Below are 20,922 nucleotides of genomic sequence, written 5' to 3' on the forward strand. Positions count from 1 at the left end.
GCTGGTTCCACCCCAATCCTGGGTTCCACCCCAATCCTGAGATAACATTTGGGGCAGGTTCAGTGCGGGGGTGATTCTGAGTAGTGTATTTCCTCAGTGATGCTGGGGTGGGGAGTGAGTGTGTGAATGGGTGTGTGACCATTAAAAGTTAGGTGACTCAGAGTGACACTGGAGATGTGTTCCTGAGTGACCACAGGTCTCTCCTGCAGATGGCTTCAGTGACCGATGGTAAAGCCGGAGTCAAAGATGCTTCTGACCAGAATTTTGACTACATGTTCAAACTGCTCATCATTGGCAACAGCAGTGTCGGCAAAACTTCCTTCCTCTTCCGCTATGCCGATGACACCTTCACCCCAGCCTTCGTCAGCACCGTGGGCATCGACTTTAAGGTGAAGACAGTCTACCGCCACGAGAAGCGAGTGAAGCTGCAGATTTGGGTGAGTCCTGGGCATCTTGGGCAGAAGTGTCCCGAGAGCTGACTCGCTTGCTAGTACAACGGCTGGGCAGTGGGGCCAGTTTAGAACTTTGCTGGGGTTTATGACGTTAGGCCCCAGTGCTATTGTATGTCTGGCCCCTGGACTGTCCCTTGCTGATTTTATACTTTTGCTCTCATCTGGGGACTCAGTTGCTTCTGCTGCTTAACTGTCCAAGAGGTTTTATCCTGGATTATACAGATAAGCGACCAAGAGTCTGGGCTTTGGAGTTATAGGCCTGGATTCAGATTTAAGTTTTGCCAATTACTAGTCATGGAACCTGGACTAAGTTACTTAACCTCTCTAGGCCAGGCTTTCCTCTTCGGGGATTATAATGACATCTATATCATAGGGTTGGTGAGTGCTTAGCATAGTTCCTGGAACATAATAAATGTACAGTAAATGTTAGTTACTGTGTCCATAATCTATCACTGTGTAATCACCTTAAAACTTGATGGCTTAAAACAATAATTCATTAACACACAGTTCTATGGATTGAATATTTGGGAGTGGCTTGGTTTCTGGCTTGCAATCTATTATGAGGTTGCTGGCAGATGTTGGTTTGGGTTGCAGTCATCTGAAGGCTTGAGTGGACCTGGAAGATTCCTTTCCAAGGTGGCTTACTCATGTGTCTGGCACTGGGCTTTAGTAGGAGACCTTTGTTCCTTCCTACATGGCTCTCTTCATACAATGTCTTAATGACATGGAGCTAGCTTGTCCTAGGGGGAGAGATCCAAGAAACCAAATCGAAAGTGGTGATGTCTCTAATTAGAGTATGCTATTGGTCACTAATTCAGTGTAGAAGGAACCTATACAAAAGTATGAATCCTGGGAGGTGAGGATTATTGGGGACCATCTTGGAAACTGGCTACCACAGCTACTATTATTGGTATTTACCAGTGTACTAATAAAATATATACATATTTGAGATGATAATAGCAGCATGTACATCATATACTTTTTGATAATGAATTAGCATTGAGATTGGAAATTTAAAAAATCTGTGATTTAAAGTATTCAAAATGTATTATTTATTATCAGTCCACTCAACATTAATACATTGTACATATATGTTATTAGTATAATCCGTATAGTGCTTTTTGTTTTACAATTTTTCCCATGTATTAATAGTATCTCACAACCCCATGGGACAGATATTCAGAGCATAATTAATTTACTTTAAGTTGACCACACAGCTACAAAGTGAGATTCCAACGCAGATCTTCTGATTCTAAAGTATGAGTTTTTTTTCTCTACACTGTGTCCATTAAGTATTATAGAGCCCATGTTTCCATTTGTGGTCATATTAAGTATTAATTTATATACAGATAAAAGTTTATTTTGTTTATTTATTCTCTATTAAAAGCATCAAGGAATCATAAACCATTGGAAATGGGAGAAACTATGCAGGCCATTTAGTTCATTGGTTCTAGAAGTGTGGTGTCCAGATCAACAGCATCAGCACCATTAGGATTTGTTAGAGATGCAGAATCTCAGGTCCCTCCTCACAGCCAGAAAATCAGGAACTCTGGGGTATAGCCGAATAATGTGCTGTAACAAACCATCCGGGTGTTTTGAGGTAGGCTAAAATTGAAGAGCCACTGATCTAGCTTAACTGCCTCATGGTGAGGATCAGTCAGCATTTATTAAGTGCCTATTATGTGCCGGTGCTTCCATATGTGTAGCCTGACGTCCTCCCTGCAGCCGGTGCGCAGAGGGGGCTGAGAGCACAGGGTATTTGGGGCATGGCGAGCAATCCATGAAAATGGAGCAAGGCCGAGAAAGTGCCGGGAGGGGATGCCAAGAGAAATTTGCTGGAGAGGCTGTCGGGTGGCAGTTTGGGGGTTAGAGAGATCTTAATGCTGCTGCTGCTAAGTTGCTCCAGTCGTGTCTGACTCTGTGCGACCCCACAGACGGCAGCCCACCAGGCTCCCCCGTCCCTGGGATTCTCCAGGCAAGAACACTGGAGTGGGTTGCCATTTCCTTCTCCAATGCATGAAAGTGAAAAGTGAAAGTGAAGTCACACAGTCGTGTCCGACTCTTTTCGACCCCATGGACTGCAGCCTACCAGGCTCCTCCATCCATGGGATTTTCCAGGCAAGAGTACTGGAGTGGGGTGCCATTGCTTCTCTGTAGAGAGACCTTAGACAACAAATAAAAGGTTCTTGACATGGGTCAGAGGCTACATGCCTGATTATTCCTTAGGGAGCTGAAGAAACTTACTGGAGTTTATTATCTTTGAATACAAAATCAGTGTATACTAATATTTGCTATATGGATTGACACAGATGTCTTCATTTGATCTCCACATTAGACGATCGTATATCCTACACTCAAATACTCTTCAGGTAGAAGGAGACAGTCTATATTCTACACTCAAACACTCTTCAGGTGGAAGGAGACAAGTCTGTCCTTCTAAGGGATTGGCAGTGGCGGCTCCCTCACTCTTTTATTCATTTTCAGCCCATTATGAGCTTTTGCAGTTTTCCTGTGCCTCATTAAGTGGGTTTATTGATTGTACTATCTATTTTTAACAAAATGAACCCCCATGATATATATGTAGCTTTAAAAGAAACCCACAAAGAAGCTTCTGATTGAGGACTATACTAATTATAGTGAGCCTAAGTGAGCACTTTTCACTTTCATGCATTGGAGAGGGAAATGGCAACCCACTCCAGTGTTCTTGCCTGGAGAATCCCAGGGACAGGGAAGACTGGTGGGGTGCCATCTATGGGGTCGCACAGAGTCGGACACGACTGAAGCGACTTAGCAGCAGCAGCAGCAGCAAGTGAGCACAGAAAATGGCTAGACATGTTTCCCCAACACCTAGCACAAGTTCAATGTTAGCCACGTTTTGAGGTAAAATCAATGACAATCTAATATGATCTGACGTAAGCACATTGCTTTTGCTAAAAAAAAATTAGCAAAGATTTTTGTGTGTGTGTATGTTTGTATGTATATGTACTTTCTGTAGCAGAAAATAAACATTTCTGTACTGTTCATAAATGCATTAAAATGTAAGCATTTGAATATTGCCTTTGTCATTGTAATGTATTTTAATATCTTTTGTGTATTGAAGCAGGCAGATATATAGGCTTTGGCAAGTCACTCCACTTCTATGAGTAGATAATATCCTCAACTGTAAAGGTCTCACAGGTTTGTTGAGGGGAAGCTATACGTGATAACATAGTATTGTGCCTGGCACATACTAAGAATACAGTAAAAGTTAGGTTCTGTCCTCTCTCTGCTCCTGCCGCTCATGCAGACAATGACTGACTTCCCTCCCAAGGTTTCCCACCTGTGGTTCCAGAAGTGCTGGAACGGCATCCAGGGATTCATTAGCACTGTATGAAGCGTTCAATTAAATTTCTCAAGCTCATTCAGTCTCTCCCAGGGGATTTCAAAAAGCCATTGTCAGGGTGGAAGGTGGAGAGGGAAGAAGAGGAGGTTAATATTGCTGAGCAGGACCATTCACAAAAGGAGTTTCTACCACCTCTGGGGGATCGTGAGGGTACTGGTGGTGCCTTGTTTCCCAGCGTCCCTACCATATAAGTCCTTGAGAGCCTCTTCTGTGTCCGGAAAGGTTAATTATTGCGGACTAGAGAAGATAATCTGACTGAGGAGGTAAGGGTAGGGGAAAAATCTCATTAATAGAGAGTGAGAGCATGCACAGGTGTGGAGGGAGGAGGGAGAATTGGTAACTGCACAGCAACAGACCCGACTAGAGGCCACTTACTGCTCAGGTGCTAGTTGCCAAGCAACCCCTGGGGACCTGTGGGAAGAGAAGGGTGGAAGTTGGCCTTCCACTGCCTCCATGTAGAGCCCATTGTGAGGGCTATTGGGTCTGAGGGAAGGGAAGAATCTGGGGGTCTGTGACATGATGGAGCCAACCCAGGAATCCTGGGTTTTAGTCCTGGCTCTGCCCTGCAGTGTGGTCATTGTGTGATCTGGAGTAACTCTTCCCCTCCATGGGCCTGTGTCCCCAAAGATCAAAAGGAGAAAATAATCCTCTCTCTTCTTGCCTCATGGGATGTTGTGAAGTTCAAGGGAAGACATAGAAAGTAAAGTCCAAGGAGAATTGTGACGCTTTGAGTAGATTGGGATTATGGATATTGTCAGCCATGTGAATTCTCCCTATATGTGCTTTGAATCATTCTTTGTGTCTTCACATCTTCCCTCTGACCCAAGGAGGTAGTTATCTCCTTAAAGAATGGGTGGTTGGGCTTTTCTGGTGGCTCAGTGATAAAGAATCCACCTGCCAGGGCAGGAAGATATGGGTTTGATCTCTGATCCGGGAAGATCTCACAAGCTACAGGGTAACTAAGCCTGTGCACAACTACTGAACCTATGCTCGAGAGCCTGCGAGCCACAAATGCTGAAGCCCACATGCCCTACAGCCTCTGCTCTGCCACAAAAGAAGCCGCTGCAGTGAGGAGCCCATGCACCACAACTAGAGTAGCCCCTGTTCATCACAACAGCCCATGCAGCAATAAAGACCCAGCACAGCCAAAAAGAAATCAAATTATATGTATCTATGCTTAGTTGCTCAGTCTTGTCTGACTCTTGGCAATCCCATGAACTTTAGCCGGCCAGGCTCCTCTGTCCATGGGATTCTCCAGGCAAGAATACTGAAGTGGCTTGCCATGCCCTCCGCCAGGGGATCTTCCCAACCCAGGGATCAAACCCAGGTCTCCTGCATTGCAGGCAGATTCTTTACTGTCTGAGCCACCAGGGATGTATATATATATACCCCACCAATATAGGTGGTTGAGCCCAGAGATGTCAAATTACTTGTGCAGAGCCAAACAGTAAACTCCATTCTTTTATCCATTCAGTAGACATTTATCTGGTACTCCCTCTGTGCTAGGCACTGTGCTAGCTGTGGGGAAATACTCTTTCTACTCTTTGGAGTTTTCATTGAAGTAGGGGAGATAGACACTAAGTATCATTGTTCAGTCGCTCAGTCCTGTCTGACTCTTTGCAACCCCGTGGATTGCAGCATGTCAGGCTTCTGTGTACATCACCAACTCCCGGAGCTTGCTCAAACTCATGTCCATCGAGTCGGTGATGCCATCCAACCATCTCATTCTTTATCGTCCCCTTCTCCTCCTACCTTCAATCTTTCCCAGCATCAGGGTCTTTTCCAGTGAGTCAACTCTGCATCAGGTGGCCAAAGTAGACTCTAAGTATATGAATGAAAAATATCTAATTTCATCTGTGATAAGGGCCATGAGGAAAAAAAAAAATCAACTTATTTCAAACTCTAGCACTGAGGTGCTGAGCTCAGGAATCACTAAACTGTGACTTGGGTCTCGTCCCCAGCTTGCAACTGGGGCTCAGGCTCAATTCTATTCACAATTTAAAAGGCTCACTCCAGGCCTGGTCTCTGTCAGGGGATGCAATGGAAGGGTCCTCCACTGTGGAAGGCCAGGATGTCCTCTTTCTCACTCCCACTAGCGAGGCTTTTTTTTTTGGTGACCTTCTTGTCAGGAAGACTTAAAAATAGGTGTGTCTCTTGTGTCTGGGATTACTTGTTTAGAGACTGAGAAATGGACTGGCTGGACCAGCATTTTTCTGTCGAGAGTTCAAGAATTCTGTGTCTTGTGAAGGATTTAAAGATCACTGTCCTCACTCCCGGGCTTGTCCTGGAATTGCTGTTCTCCACCCTCTTTTGCTTTCTCTGACCTCCCGCCTCTGAAATCCTCAGTCACTGTGGTGCTTGTGTATACCTCCGTTATTCAAGTTGTTTTGTTGTGTTGGTGGTGACTTTGGGGGAAGGGGCACTGTGCCACACAATCCCTTCCTCCGTCTTTTAGCCAGCTGTGTAAATTTTGTCAACCTCTGTCTCTCTCTCTGACTTCCTGCCTTTCTCTTATAATGACCCATATGATTACCTTGGGCTCACCTGAATGATTGAGATAATCTTTCCCATTTTAAAACCTTAATCACATTTTCTAAGTCCCTTTTCCCATGCAAGGTAATATATTCACAGGTTCTGGGGATTAAGACATGGATATCTTTCGGGGACCATTATTCTGACTACTACAGCATCTATTAATAACATGGAAAAGACATATTATAAATCCTCCCCTTTTTTCAGGGCTCTGACTTGGGTTCCCTCGTCTCTAATGAGAGCCCCCTCTGCTAACTCCCTGAAACAGGTCCTGTCTGTGGCTTAGGCTCAGACTTCCTGCTGAGAACGCCTGCCATCTTGTTTGGTGCCAAGCCTGTGAGCTCAGAGCTTATCACATCTCAGTCTCAGTTTAGACACGAGGAGGCTGAGGTCCAGAGAGAGAGGACTTTACTAAGGGCCCATTTCAGGGTCCTTAATGCCACCTTCAGGAAGTTGAAATCTGGCCACCAGAACATAATGCAGACCCATAGAGAGACTGATGGGCAGCACAGAAGAGGCTGGAGGCTGAACAGGAACATGAGGGCTGTGACAGGTCCCTGTGGCTTCAGGAATATGGAGACATTGCTGAGTACAACATTCCCTACTTAGCTCTTATGATATTCAGAATCGACTTTTCTAGGCAGCAAATTTCCTGGTGTGGCTGCAGAGACATGTTGACACTTTCATCTTCCCAAAGCCGGTAGGAACCAGCTGCTAGGGAAGTTTAATCTGATTTTTAAAATCACAACAAAGACTATGGGAGGTCAAATCAGAATTGCAAGCATAGTCTGCTTTTGTAATTTGCAAAAGAGTGAACCAGCAATCCTGATCAGCTCTTCTAGGGGCCTGCACATTTTGGGCCCACCACTGCCTTCCTGCCACCCAAATTGGCGTGGGAAGAAAAGAAGTAACCCATAAGCCATTTGCACATTCACTCATTCAATAAACATGTGTGCCTATTATGTGCCAGGCACTGTCATAACAGGGCAAATAAACAGCTACAATACAAAATAAATGATATAAAGGGATGAAGAAAGTGCTGCGGGAACACAGGAAAGGAGCTACTACCTCTGCCTGGGAAAGCTATTTTAGGCTTCACAAAAAGGGGCCATTTGTACTGGGTGTTGGCAATTGAGTTAAGAGGTTTTCAGGTTAGTGTTGGGGAAGATCTTTACAAGCGAAAGATGTGTGCAAAATCACGATTGCTTTCAAGGACCCATATTGTGTGTCTGGCTCTGGTAGGCTCTGCAGGGATTGGTGAGACAGTATCCCTCCTTCGAAGGAGAGGGTGGTGCTCGGGTGTGAAGAGAGGTATAACGTACACAAATAGCGACGATGCTGCAAATATTAATGATGCCTTGAGAGAGGTACAGAAAGTTTTGAGAGTTCAGAGAGGGAGTGCTCCTTCTAAACTTGAGAGCATCAGAGAGGGCTCCATGGAAGAGGTGGCTTTATGGTAATGAAAGTTGGCTCTAGCATATAATAACATCCTCAGAGGCAGGGCTCTCCGTCTCTTTCATTCCCTCTGTGGTCCAGGCTAACCTCAGTTTTTGACTCTGCGACTGCATGCTGAGATCCCTGCATTGATTTACTTGTTCAAGAAGCAGCCCAGCGTGTGATCAGGGGCACAGCCTTTGGATGGAGCAACCTGTGCTCCAAAACCACTTCTGCTGCCGTCACCTAGTTCAAGTCCCATTATTTCCCTGTACTCCACTTTCCTCTTTCTAAAATACGGATAATTTTAGTAACAACTGCTTTGTGTTGTTGAGAGAATAATATGAGATAATGCTTAGCCTAGTGGCTGGTACATAGTAAATGATCCTTAGTTGGTAGCCTTGTTCTTATTAACTCTGTTACTCTCAAGGATTGATTTGTGGCAACTGAAAGTCTGAATGTGATCTGAGCTGATTCTGCATCCTTTTTAGGAGTTGAGGAACATCTACCTGAATGCTTTCTCTGACTCTCAAGCTGAGTGGTGGTGATGGCTGACTGCTTTGTCAGAGCCCTGCCCTAATGGCACATGCAGTTTAGTTGGGAAGAGAAAACAATTCAGAAGACCATTAAGCGCTAAAATGTGTGTTGCTGATAATTTTTCCTCAGGACTTTTCTTTATTTAATGAGCACAATACTATTTTGGTTTTCCTCCCCTAACCACACAGTTCCTTGTATAATTTTTAATTGTATAGCTGTAGGAAAGAAGTAGCCAAGACATTTGCTGCACATGCTTGAACTTTTGGGTCAGCAGCTTTGTGTTACTGCCCTAACTCGGGGAGAAGTTATTTGTGTCTTACAGGGATATGTAGCTATATATTTTGTTTGTTTTTATTTGTTTTAGTCACTGAGTCATGTCTGACTGTTTGCAACCCCATGGACCCCCTGCCAGTCTTCTCTGTCTGTGGGGTTTTTCAGGCAAGAATACTGGAGTGGGTTGCCATTTCCTTCTCCAGGGATCTTCCCAACCCAGGGATCAAACCTGCATTGGCGGCAGATTCTTTACCACTGAGCCGCTGCTATGTATTTTACAAATTGTGAAACACTGGGAATTAGTGATGTGGACAGCTTGATGTGGTCTTTAAACAACTCTCTGCAGTATTCTTTTCTGTTACCATAAATCGTATTTAAGTGCTTGCTCTCTTTTGCTTTTCAGTTGTATCAATACAATTGGTAACCCTCAACATTTTAATATTAATAAAATAAACTGTGGTGCTGAGTGTATGCAGTGGCATGCAGGAAAGGGAGAGTTCAGTACATAAAGTGGGTAAGAAAGACCTCTGGGAGGAAGGTGGGGGGCATTGCAGGGTATGGCAAGAGGGGAGGGTGTAATAGAGATAGTCCAAGCAAGAGGTGGCTCTCATAAGCTGAAATGAGGGCAGATATTAAGAGATAGGGTCAGTTGCCATGTGCTTTGTAGGATGTTCTTTCTGTGAGGTGACTGAAATCCTCCCACATCTCCCAGTCACAGCTCTTGCCTCTGCTCCGCCTCCCACTTGCTGTATCCTTTCCAGCCACAACAAACTTCTATACGTTTGTTCGTTTATTTACTCATTCATTCATTCAGCAATATTTACATTGTGTGCACCAAGCATTGTTTCAGGTGCTACAGACACAGCAGTGAAAGTAAGAAATGGAATCCTCTTTCCCACATTCCCCTAGATTTAAGGAGGGAGACTGGCAATAAATAAATATGCAGTATGTCCTGTGATGGTAAGTACTCCAGAGGAATATGAAGCAGGTAAGGGGATAGGCTAGGATAGGTGGGCTGTTTATAAATTTAATCAAGGTGGTCAGGGTGAACTTCACTGAACAGAGCACTTTTCAGTAAAATTCTAAAGGAGGTATAGGGTATTTGGAGGAAGAGGATCCCAGGCAGAAGGGAAGGCAAGTGCAGAAACCCCGAGGCAGGGGTATGCTTGGCACATTCCAGGGATAGTAGAAGGCCAGTGGGACTGAGCGGGAGAGTGGTCAGAGATGAAGCTGGAGTTAGTGGGAGGGCTAGATTGTGTTGGGCCTTGGAGGCCTTATAAGTCTTTGGGTTTTTTTTTTAACCCAAAAGATGTAATTGTTATACAAAAACCTGTACATATTTAATGTCTATAATTTGATGGGTTTGGACACATGCAAATACCTCTGAAACCATCAGCACAATCAAGATGATAGACTTATTCAACTCCAAAGTTTCCTTGTGCACTCTTACCCCCTCCTTTTTTCAATAGTAAGAACAGTTAACATAAGGTTTGCCCTCTTAAAAATTTTAAGTAAATACTACAGTTCTGCTCACTTGCAGGTATTATGTTTTACAGCAGATCTCTAGAACTTGCACCTTGTATAACTGAAACATTATAGCAAATTCATCAAGTCCTCCTCTCCTCTCCCCTCAGCCCCTGGAAACCACTGTTGTATTTTCTGCTTTTATTTGACTATTTTAGATATCTCATATAAATAGAATTGTGCAGTAATATTATTGGCTTATTTCACTTAGGATAATGTCTTTCAGATTCATCATCCATGTTGTTACAAATGGCAAAATCTCCTTTTTTAAGGCTGAATAATATTCCACTGCATGTTTATACCACTTTCTCTTCATCTGTCTAAATCAATGGAGATTTGGGTTGTTTCCATATCTTGGTTGATGTGAATAATGCTGCAGTAAACATGGGATTCAGATATTAGTTGCTCAGTTGTATCTGACTCTTTTCGACCCCATGGACTGTAGCCTGGCCCAGCTCCTCTGTCCATGCAATTCTCCAGGCAAGAATACTGGAGTGGGTAGCCATTCCCTTCTCCAGGGGGTCTTCCCAACTTAGGGATCAAACTGGGGTCTCCCGCATTGCAGGCAGGTTCTTTATTGTCTGAGCCACCAGAGAAGCTGAGAAGATTCTCGAGAGTCCCTTGGACAGTAAGGAGATCAAACCAGTCAGTCGTAGAGGAAATCAACACTGAATACTCGTTGGAAGGACTGATGCTGAAGCTGAAGCTCCAATACTTTGATCACCTGATGCAAACAGCTGACTCATTGGAAATGATCTTAATGCTGGGAAAGAATGAGGGCAGAAGGAGAAGAGGGAAACAGAGGATGAGATGGTTGAATAGTATCACTGATTCAATGGACATGAACTTGGGCAAACTCCAGGAGATAGTGAGGGACAGGGAGTCCTGGCATGCTACAGTCCATGAGGTCGCAGAGAGTCAGACATGACTTAGCAACTGAACAACAACAAAAAACATGGAATTGCAGATATCTCTTTGAGGTTCTTATTTCAATTCTTTTGGGTACATACCCAGAAGTAGAATTTCTGGATCATATGGTAGCTCTGTCAAAGGACTTGAATAGACATTTTTCCAAAGACACATACAAAAGGTCCAAAAAGTATATGAAAAAAATGCTCAGCAGCACTAGGAAATGCAAATCAATACCAGGAAATATATTCTCATTCATGTTAGGGTGGCTAGTATAAAGTTAAAAAGATATTAAGTGTTGCCAAAGACTTGGAGCCCTTGTACACAAGGAGCCCTTGTTGGAGCAGCAATGGAAAGCAATATGGAGTTTCCTCAGAAAAATATTTGAAGGCTTTGGGCTTTACTCTGGATGAGATGGGAGAATTTTGGGCAGTGGAATTATATGATCTGACTTATATTTTTTAAAATAAACTTTAGTTTTTGATAATTTTAGATTTATAGAAAATTTCAAGCGATAGAACAGAGTTCCCATATATCCTTTACCCAGTTTCCCTATACAACCATGGTGCATTTGCCAAAACTAAATTAAAATTGATACAGTATTAGTAGCTAAATAGACTTTAATTGAATTTCACTAGTTTTTCAACTAATGTTCTTTTACTACTTCGGGATCCAATCCATGCTGCACTTAATAACTTTTAAGAATTGAGATATAATTCTTATATCATAAAATTCACCTTTTTAAGTTTTACAGTTCAGTGATTTTTAGTATTCACAAAATTGTTCAACCATCACTACTAATTCCAGAATATTTAAGTGTCTTGCACTTTAATATTTAACAGGATTGCTCTGAGGCAGGGTATGTCTGTTTCAAGAATAAATTATAAACCAACAACAGGCAGAAGTGGGAAGATTGGTTAGGAGTTGTAATAATCCAGGCTGGGAATGACTGTGGTTTGAAGTAGAGGGGTAGGAGTAGTGGTAGTAAAAGTGGTCAGCGATGGTAGTCAGAGTGTGTACAGTTTGAAAATATTGTTGACAGGGTCTCTTGTTAAATTGGATGTGGGAGAGAAGGAAGGAGAGGAGTCAGGGATGATCCCAAGTGTTTGGACTGAGCAGCTGGAAGGTTAATGATGCCTCTAACTCAGATCTGGAAGACTTCGGGGACATCAGGATTTCGGGAGACAATTGGGTACTGAGTTTTGGTTATGTTAAATTTGAGATGCCTGTTAGATAACCAAGTGGAGATATAGAATAGGCTGTTGGATAAATGAATCTGCTGGTCAGGCCAGAGGCCCTGCCTGGAGATATAAATTAGCAAGTCATTAGCATAGAGAAGGTATTTAAAACCAAGAAGCCAAACAAGATAAAAAGGAAAGGTGTGAAGATAGAAGAATAGGAACATTCTAAGGAGTAAAGACCAGAGATATTCCAACATGAAGATGTTGGGAAGATAAGAATTACAAAGGATACTGAAAAGAACAACTGAAAAGGGAAAATGTGGGGTCTTTGCAGCCAAACAGAGAATTTTTTGAGGGAGAAGAGAGAAGCTGTGTCCAGTGCTGCTGCTCAGTCTGTATGAGGACTGAGGATTGACCACTGGATCTAGCAGCAGGAATTTTATTGGTAAACTTGATGCTAGCTGTTTTGGTGGAGTAATGGCGATGAGAGCCTGCTAAGAGTGAGAGAAGAGAAACTAGAGAGACCAGGTGTACATAACACTTCTAAGGATTTCGGGTAGCTGAAGATGAAGGGGAATGTTAGTCGGAAAATGTTTCTGATTTTTGTTTTCTAAGATGAGAGAAGTGGCATCATGTTCGTGTGCCGGTGGAACAATTCAATAGAGATCAACAAATCAAGCAACCAACAAAGAAAGAAAACAAAACTGACATCGTGGGAGACAGAGGAGAGCTTCTAGGACAGTGTCCTTGAGTTGATGAGAGAGAATGGGATGACACACACAGTGAGTCCTTGCTAGGAGCACATACTGTGCGTCCATATTAACATGGCAGAGCGGGAAGGAATGGGCACAGGTGCAGCTAGGGGCTGGGTTCCCAGGTGGCGCTAGTGGTAGAGTACCCACCTGCCGATACAGGAGACATAAAGTGATGCAGATTCGATCAGGATCCTCCCTAAGTCAGAAAGATCCCCTGGAGGAGGATATGACAATTCACTCCAGATTGCCTGGAGAATCTCATGGACAGAGGAGCCTGGCAGGCTACAGACATAGCATCGCAGAGTCAGACACAACTGAAGTGACTTCACACACACACACACGCAGCTAGGGGCTACATGTGCTGGTGGGAATTCTCTTGGATACTTTTTTGGTGGAGTAGGAAGCAAGGTCATCAGCTGAGAGTTTCAAGAACAGAGATTCTTCGCAGAGATTCAAGAACAGAGGAGAAAGTCGTCTCAGAAGGTGGGAGAGGGAATAGACTAGGGAAGTGTAATTTGATTGCTGATTAGCATTAGGGCTCCACTTGAAATTAGTGATCATAAATTTAAATTCATGAATTCAGAGCATAGTTGTGTGTTTTCTCCGACCATGTTATTTACTCTGTGGATGCAGTCATAGAAGAGGCAGAGAGCTGGCTCTAATGAAAGTGTTGTTTTGCTGAATGGGTATGATGAAGGAATAGAGGACCAGCGGAGTCTGAGGTGTGTGTGAGAAGCCAGAGTCATAACAGGCCCTAGAATTCAAGCTGGACAGAGAAGGAGGTGATGATGTAAAGGCAGTGAAAAGATGGTAGAGGTTGAAGACTTGCAGCTGGGAATCTAGAAGGAATGAGCTAGAAAGATCATAGCTATCTGAGAATAGGAGGTTGAAATTCCTATTGGTACCAACAAGGTGCAGGGCATAATTGTGAGTGGCTGAGGTAGGGATGGAGATCAGCATGACGGGAGAAGAGGAACTTGAGGGAAGATGTGGGAAGGCTCACTTCTGTGGCTATGAAATCACCAAGAATTATGGAGAGAGTAACATGAAGCAAGAACTGCTCACTGGTCAGCAGAGGGATGAGTGGGTGGCATAATCTCATAATGTGAGACCCAAAGCTGGAGGGCATATTGTTTTTTGAAGGAGGGAAAGAGAATGTTCTGCAGGCAGGGGTGGAAAGCAATAACATGTGTCCTACTTTCTGGCCCAGAGATTCAGAGGTGGTGAGAGAGGAGCAGCCATCAATTTGGGAGAAGCCATGCCCTCAAGGAGAATCAGCTTTCAATCACAGCAGGAAGGTGAGGAAAACATCCAGACCAGAGGTGGAGGAAAATGAGATTTTTCTGATGACCAACTGTGGGTTTCAGAAGGCCCAGGGAAAGCCTTCAAGGGGGAGAGGAGAAAATAGGGTTAGAAAAGATGATATACACAGCTGTATGGGAATCAAAGCCCAGTAATTAGGAATGGCCTGGAAGACTGGGGCTTCTTGCCATGACTGACATGAATAGAGGAATAAAGGCTACAGACAGTGGTTGTGTGGGGGCCACAGGGGACGGATATGGGTTTTGCTTCCTCTTGATCCCTGGTTTTAGAGGCCCGGAGGCTGGAGGATTTTGCTTTCTTACTCAGAAGGCCTCCCTCTCCATTTCACACATCAATAGTTATTGTGGCAATAAACAGCAACCACCATTTATGTAAAATATCTTCACCTGCAAAATGGGGCTAATAATACCTCCGGCAGAGTTGATGTGAGCTGACAAGCTGACAATGGCACTGCCTAATGGCCAGCACTGTGCTCAGTGCTTTTAGCAACTCATGTTGTTCTCACAGCAATCCTGTGACTAGGTAGGTATTGTTATTATCCCTATTTTATAGATAAGTAAACTGAGGTCCAGATTTCCCCAGTGGCTCAGCAGTAAAGAATCCACCTGCAATGAAAGAGACACAGGTTCGATTCCTGGGTTGGGAAGATCCCCTGGAGAAGGAAATGGTAACTCATTCCAGTATTCCTGCCTGGGAAATACCATGGATAGAGGAGCCTGACAGGCTATAGTCCATGGGGTCTTTAAGAGTCGGACATGACTTAGTAACTAAACAAGAACAACAAAACTGAGGTCCAGAGAAGTTAGGTAGCTTGCTTAAGTTCACTAAAATAGTAAGTGGTAGAGTCCAGATTATTTTTTTTAAGACTTTTATTTTGATGTGGAGTATTTTTAAAGTCTTTATTGACTTTGCTACAATATTGTTTCTGTTTTATGTTTTGGTTTTTTGGCCCCAAAGCATGTGGGATCTTAGCTCCCCCATCAGGGATTGAACCCACACCTCCTGCATTGGAAAGCGAAGTCCCAACCACTGGAACCAGGAAGTCTCTAGACTCCAGATTTTAATCCAGGTTTTTCTGACTTTAGGGGCTTCCCGGGTGGTGATAATGGTGAAGAACCTGCCTGCCAGTGTAGGATACGTAAGAGACCAGGGTTCGATCCCTGGATCGGGACGATCCCCTGGAGGCAGGCATGGCAATCCACTCCAGTATTCTTTCCTGGAGATCCCACAGACAGAGGAGCCTGGCAGGCTACAATGCATAGGGTTGCACAGAGTTGGACATGACTGAAGCGACTTAGCACGCATGTACATTGGGCTTCAAAACCCATGTATGATGCCCTGTACCCCACCCTCCTTGTTATATCATTACATATGTAACAACTTGGGTGCTCAGAAAGCACTCAATAGATGGTGAAAATATTGTTGAGTTATAATTTATTGAGCAACAACTATAGATTGTACAGGTACTTTACATGCCTTTAAAAGAAAATCATCACAATGATGGAGCACAGAACAGATGACAAAACTACCAGACTCAGAAGTTAAGAGACTTGAACAAATATCATCAAAGTTAGTAAATGGCACAATAGGGGTTCAGAACTTGTGCTCTTTTTACAGCCAACTGCCTTCACCACTCTTCCCGTTGCCCTGTGATACCCCAAGAACTCACAGGTGGTTGAGAGTCAGTGTCATAGCTGAAAATTGGAGCTGCGTCTCCAAGGAAACACTCTCTGAAAGGGATGGGTTATCTGTTTCAAACTATCCCCCGTTAGCTTTCCAGCTTCTCTCCCTTTCTACCAGCCCTGTCTCTCTCCACCCTCTACAGCTTCACAGGTGATTCTAATGGGCATCACTGATAAACAGGTATGTAATTAAGTGGTTCAGCACTTAATGCAGTGCCCGGTGAGGAGCACATTCTGGCAGTATGAGAGGATGGGTGGGGGCTTCGTTAGTTGTGGTAGAGGTAGAGTGAAAACATGGCCCCAGCAGTGTGACAAATAACGATGTCTCTGAACCTGTTTCCTCAGCTGTAAAATGGGGATAACATTAACGGCTACTTTAGTAGCGCAGCAAACGAGAGAAAAAAAGGAAAGGACTTAGCATGGTGCCTGTAACATATTAGGTGGTCAGTAAATTTGCCCACAGTCACTCAGAGAATGGTGGAGCAGGGTAAGTTCATGAGTGCTCTATTGTGCTGTACTGTGTGACTAGTCTTGGTTGCTGCCATTTTTAAGATTGGAGCCATGGTGTGTACAGGGTGGAGTTCATCAGCAGAGAAATCAGATGTGAGCTGTGGACCTTTTACTCCCGTTTTCAATGGGGGCTGGAGAGAGCAGCAGTGCTCTGCCCCTGAAGATGCCTGGATGCCTTCAAAGGCAGGACATTCTCCTCGCTTCCTGGGGTCTTGCCTGATGGGTTGCTAAGGGCAGAGGGAGGTGTCAGGGAGGCCACTCAACTAAGGATTTATCATTCCTTCCTTCTGCAGGCTCCCCCTTCCCCCACATCATGGCCCAACACCACTGCCCCACACCTTGGGTTGCCAGGTGACAGCTGGAAACTCTTATCCTCTCTCTACGCCTGTGCTTCTCACCTTCCTCTGTGAAGTCTGTCGACTCTGTGTTAATGACGCAGAGACTTTGAGCTCAGGCCCAGGGGGTGATGGGGAGGGAGATGATGGGGGTCAAGTCCAAGGGGGTGTCTATGCTCCCTCTCTTGAGCACCCCAACCACTGCCCCCAGCTTAAAACTGAGGGTCCCCCTTTATTCTCAGTTCTGGTCCTACTCATCCAGTTGTTCATAAAAACTATCAGTTCTACCCTCCAAATTTCTCTTGTATGCATCCCCTCCTCAGTTCTGTCCCCTAAATATTAACCAGGGCAATCTGAGCCTGCCTGTCCCTCTGCCCCTTTCCTGTCTCAGATTCTTGTTCTCTTCTCCTTGGACTGTATCTGGAGCTGAATGGATCTCCCTGCCCTCAGCCTTGCTTCCTTCACATGCTCTCTGATCACTGTCACTGCACGGCTTTAAACCAGGGAGGGCTGCCCATCCATACCCAGGAAACTGCTTTGCCTGGCATTCCAGGCCCTTCCTTACCTTCCCAGGTCCATCTTCAGTCACTCACCCTTCAGTCAGTCCACACTGCACCCTTGTGTTCTCCAAACTGCCGATCCAAACATAGGATGTGCTTTAAAAAAAAAACCCAAAGTTTATTTTTTAGGATAGTTTTAGATTTGCAGAAAATCTGCAAACAGTATTGCAGAGAGTTCCCATTTACCCCATCCCCAGTTTCTCCTTTTACCTTATTGCACTAGTATGGTACATTTGTGCTAATTAACCAATATTGATATCTTATTATGAACTGACATCCACAATTTATTCATATTTCCTTAATTTTTTATCTAATATCCCCTTTCTGTTCCAGGATCCCATCCAGGATGCCATATTACACTTAATTGTCATGTCTACTTAGGCGCCTCTTGGCTGTGAGAGTTAGGATACAAGTTTTTGCTACTTCCTTCCCCTTCTCCAGAGAAGGCAATGGCACCCCACTCCAGTACTCTTGCCTGGAAAATCCCATGGATGGAGGAGCCTGGTAGGCTGCAGTCCATGGGGTCGCTAAGAGTCGGACACGACTGAGCGACTTCACTTTCACTTTTCACTTTCATGCATTGGAGAGGGAAATGGCAACCCACTCCAGTATTCTTGCCTGGAGAATCCCAGGGACGGGGGAGCCTGACCTCTCCTCCCCATTTCCCACCAGCAAACTTCCATTTGACTTAAAGACTCAGTTCAAGTCTAAGTTTCTCTGGGTCTCTTTTCCTGACCCACCTCTCCCTGAGCCTGGGTTTAGGGCTCCTCCTTTAGTTCTCATACTTACCAGCTACATTGCATGTATCTAGAACTTGTCTGTCTTCCTCTCAGGTTGCAAGCTCCCTGAGGGCAAGGGCCAAGTCTGATACAGATCCACAGTTCCATCACACAGCACAGGGCCTGGCAAGGAGTAGGCATTCAGTAGAAGTTGTCAAAATGAAATTGAGTTCTCAGGTTGTACTTTATACCTCTCAAAGTCAAGGCCAGCATTCTCTGTGCAGCTCACATGCCCAACCCTTCCCTTGGCCCTAGATTAAGTTTTACCTCCCCACAGGGAACTTCCTCTGGACAGTTCTGCCCATCAGTGGCTGGGAGGCCTGGGCTTTCTCTCGGGTTGGCCTGTCCGGAATGGACATGCTGCTTTCTTACTTGCTGTCCTCTCGTTGCCCTCTGGACACTAGTCTGGTCAGATCATCTGGTATATCTGATCTCATTTGATTCTGAGAGGTCTTGTCATCCTCATTATATACATGAGGACACTGAGGCCCAGAGAAGTAAAGCATCTGTGCTTTATCAGAGGTCACATAGCTGGATTACGTGAGACTCGAACCCCAGCTTTCATGACTCGCCTCCAAGCCAGGGCTCTTCCCACTGGACCACACGATTTCTGCATATAAATATTGAGACCTAACCACAGCAACAGTTAAGTGCTGCCATGAGCCATTCCAGGACACCCCAGCCTTTTCTGCAGGGATGGTACTAATAGGGCTCCAGGTTGAACCCACAGTGCCATAAACTGGCTGAAGCTTTCAGTTTTCTCTGCTGGGACCTGGGGAGGAAGAGATAAGGGAAATAAGAGAAAGAGTGATTGGAGAAAATCAGAGTTGATTCTAAGGTTGGACTTTGTGTCCAGGCTCCCATGAGATGCCATTTTGTGGGGAGAGAAAGTGTTCTCTCTGGCTACTGTCCTCCCCCACTGCTGTGTTGCTGTGTTAACTGATTGAGCCCAAGGCTGGCCTGGAAATTCACCACCAGCAGAGGCATAATTAGACCTTTAATTTCCTTCCAGGGAAGTTTGCTCAGGCAGTTAGCATCCCTGCTTTCTTGGATTCCTCACTCTTCACACTTTCCTACAGCTCCAGCTCTCCGGGAATCCAAGGCCTGTCCTGCATATGACACCAGGGCAAGAACCACAGATTATAAGAGCAAACTGTCAATTAAATGATTGTGACTAATGTTTATTCAGAACTTTACAGCTGCCCAAGCACTATCACAACATTCATCTCATTTTATCTTCCCAACACCACCAAAGAAAGGATATTCGCTTTGCAGCTAACTAGTTGGCTCTGAGTTAGATCTGGTTCAAGGTCAGGTGCCAGAAAGTGGCAAAACTGGAATTTGAACTCAGGTGTCCTTAACCCCCAAATCTAGACTCTTAACCACCGCCCCTCACAGAACCCACTCATTAATACTTACTGTGTTTAATTAAATGAAGTATAAATGCTGAAGGACACTAAAATTAATGGGATGATGAGAATGAGGATTTGAAGTGGCTTCTTGGAGGAGGTGGTTCACCCACACTCCTGAGATGGAAACTAAAATGGTGCCAAGGTATATAATTAAATATATATACCTACTCCCAAAGGGATTTTTAAAAACTATTTTTATTTATTTATTTGGCCTTATTTATTTGGCCTTGTTGGGTCTTAGTTGCGGCATGTGGGATCTCCAGTCTTCATTGAAGCATGCAGCATTTGGGATCTTTAGTTGTGGCAGGCGAACTTTTAGTTGCAGCAAATGGGATCTAGTTCCCTGACGAGAGACCAAACCCAGTCCCCCTACACTGGGAGCATGAATTCTTAGCCACTGGGCCACCAGGGAAGCCCCTCCCAAAGGGATTTAAATGGCAGAGAAAGATCAGACAGAATGAAGAACTTAGTCTTTCATCTTTTCTATGCTGCTCCAAATTACTTTCCAGCAATTCAGTTAATCCTATAAAACAAAAAGCAAAGCAAAAAAAAAAAAAAAAAAGGAAGAAGAACTAGAAGAGTTTGTAGTCTGGTGGAGGAGACAGTCACCTTGGCAATTCATACGTGATTTCATTAGAGAGAGGGTGGAAAAGGGCTTAGGAAGGCTGTGAGGTCAGATTGTCTGATTCAGATTTTTATCTAGCTATATGACCTAAGGCAAGTATTTAACCTCAGGAACTTCATCTGTAAAATGGTTGTGATAATAGAACCTCTCTTAAAACATTGTAAGAATTAGCATAGTACCTGGCATACTCTTATTCTCAACAAATGGCAATCAGTCATCACGTCTGCCAGTGGGTATTGGAGAAAATGAATTGGGAAGGAAGCATTTGAACTGAATTCTGATTGGTAAGTGGTGACAAGTTCAGCAGGGCAGGGGATCAGGCTGTTCCAGTCAGAAGGACCAGCGTGAGAAAAGCAAGGAGACTTTGAAGAACACAATGTTTGGGACCTGGGGAACAGCCTAGGGTGGTTAGAACCTGAGGAGAAAGAATGTAAGAGATGGCATGAGCTTAAGGCAGTGAAACTGTTAGATTAAAAAAATCAGGAATAAGTGTAACATTTTAGTATTCTGGAAGTCACTCTAGCACAGGGGTTAAACTCCTACCTCCAATATTCGTTAGTTTGGGCAAGTACTAACACATGTTGTGCCTCAGTTTCTTTCCTACCTGCCTCAAAGAGCTGATTGTGAGGGTTGATGAATAATGCAAGAAAAAAAATGCTTGTCACACTGCCTAACACTTAGTAGGTATTCAATTCATGCTAGCAATTATTATTACTC

At 44.3% G+C, this 20,922-nt stretch overlaps 1 protein-coding gene across 1 annotated transcript in view; it reads left to right on the top strand.

Annotated features, from left to right (window-relative positions):
* Positions 1 to 20,922, top strand: part of RAB3B (RAB3B, member RAS oncogene family) — a 78,930-nt gene that overhangs the window by 12,204 nt on the left and 45,804 nt on the right. Inside the window, exon 2 of the mRNA XM_070368072.1 lies at positions 210 to 437. Coding sequence (XP_070224173.1) covers positions 210 to 437 — 228 coding nt within the window. The remainder of the gene's footprint in view (positions 1 to 209; positions 438 to 20,922) is intronic.

The sequence above is a fragment of the Bos mutus genome, chromosome 3 (assembly GCF_027580195.1).
Source record: "Bos mutus isolate GX-2022 chromosome 3, NWIPB_WYAK_1.1, whole genome shotgun sequence".
In the NCBI taxonomy this organism is placed as follows: Eukaryota; Metazoa; Chordata; class Mammalia; order Artiodactyla; family Bovidae; genus Bos; species Bos mutus.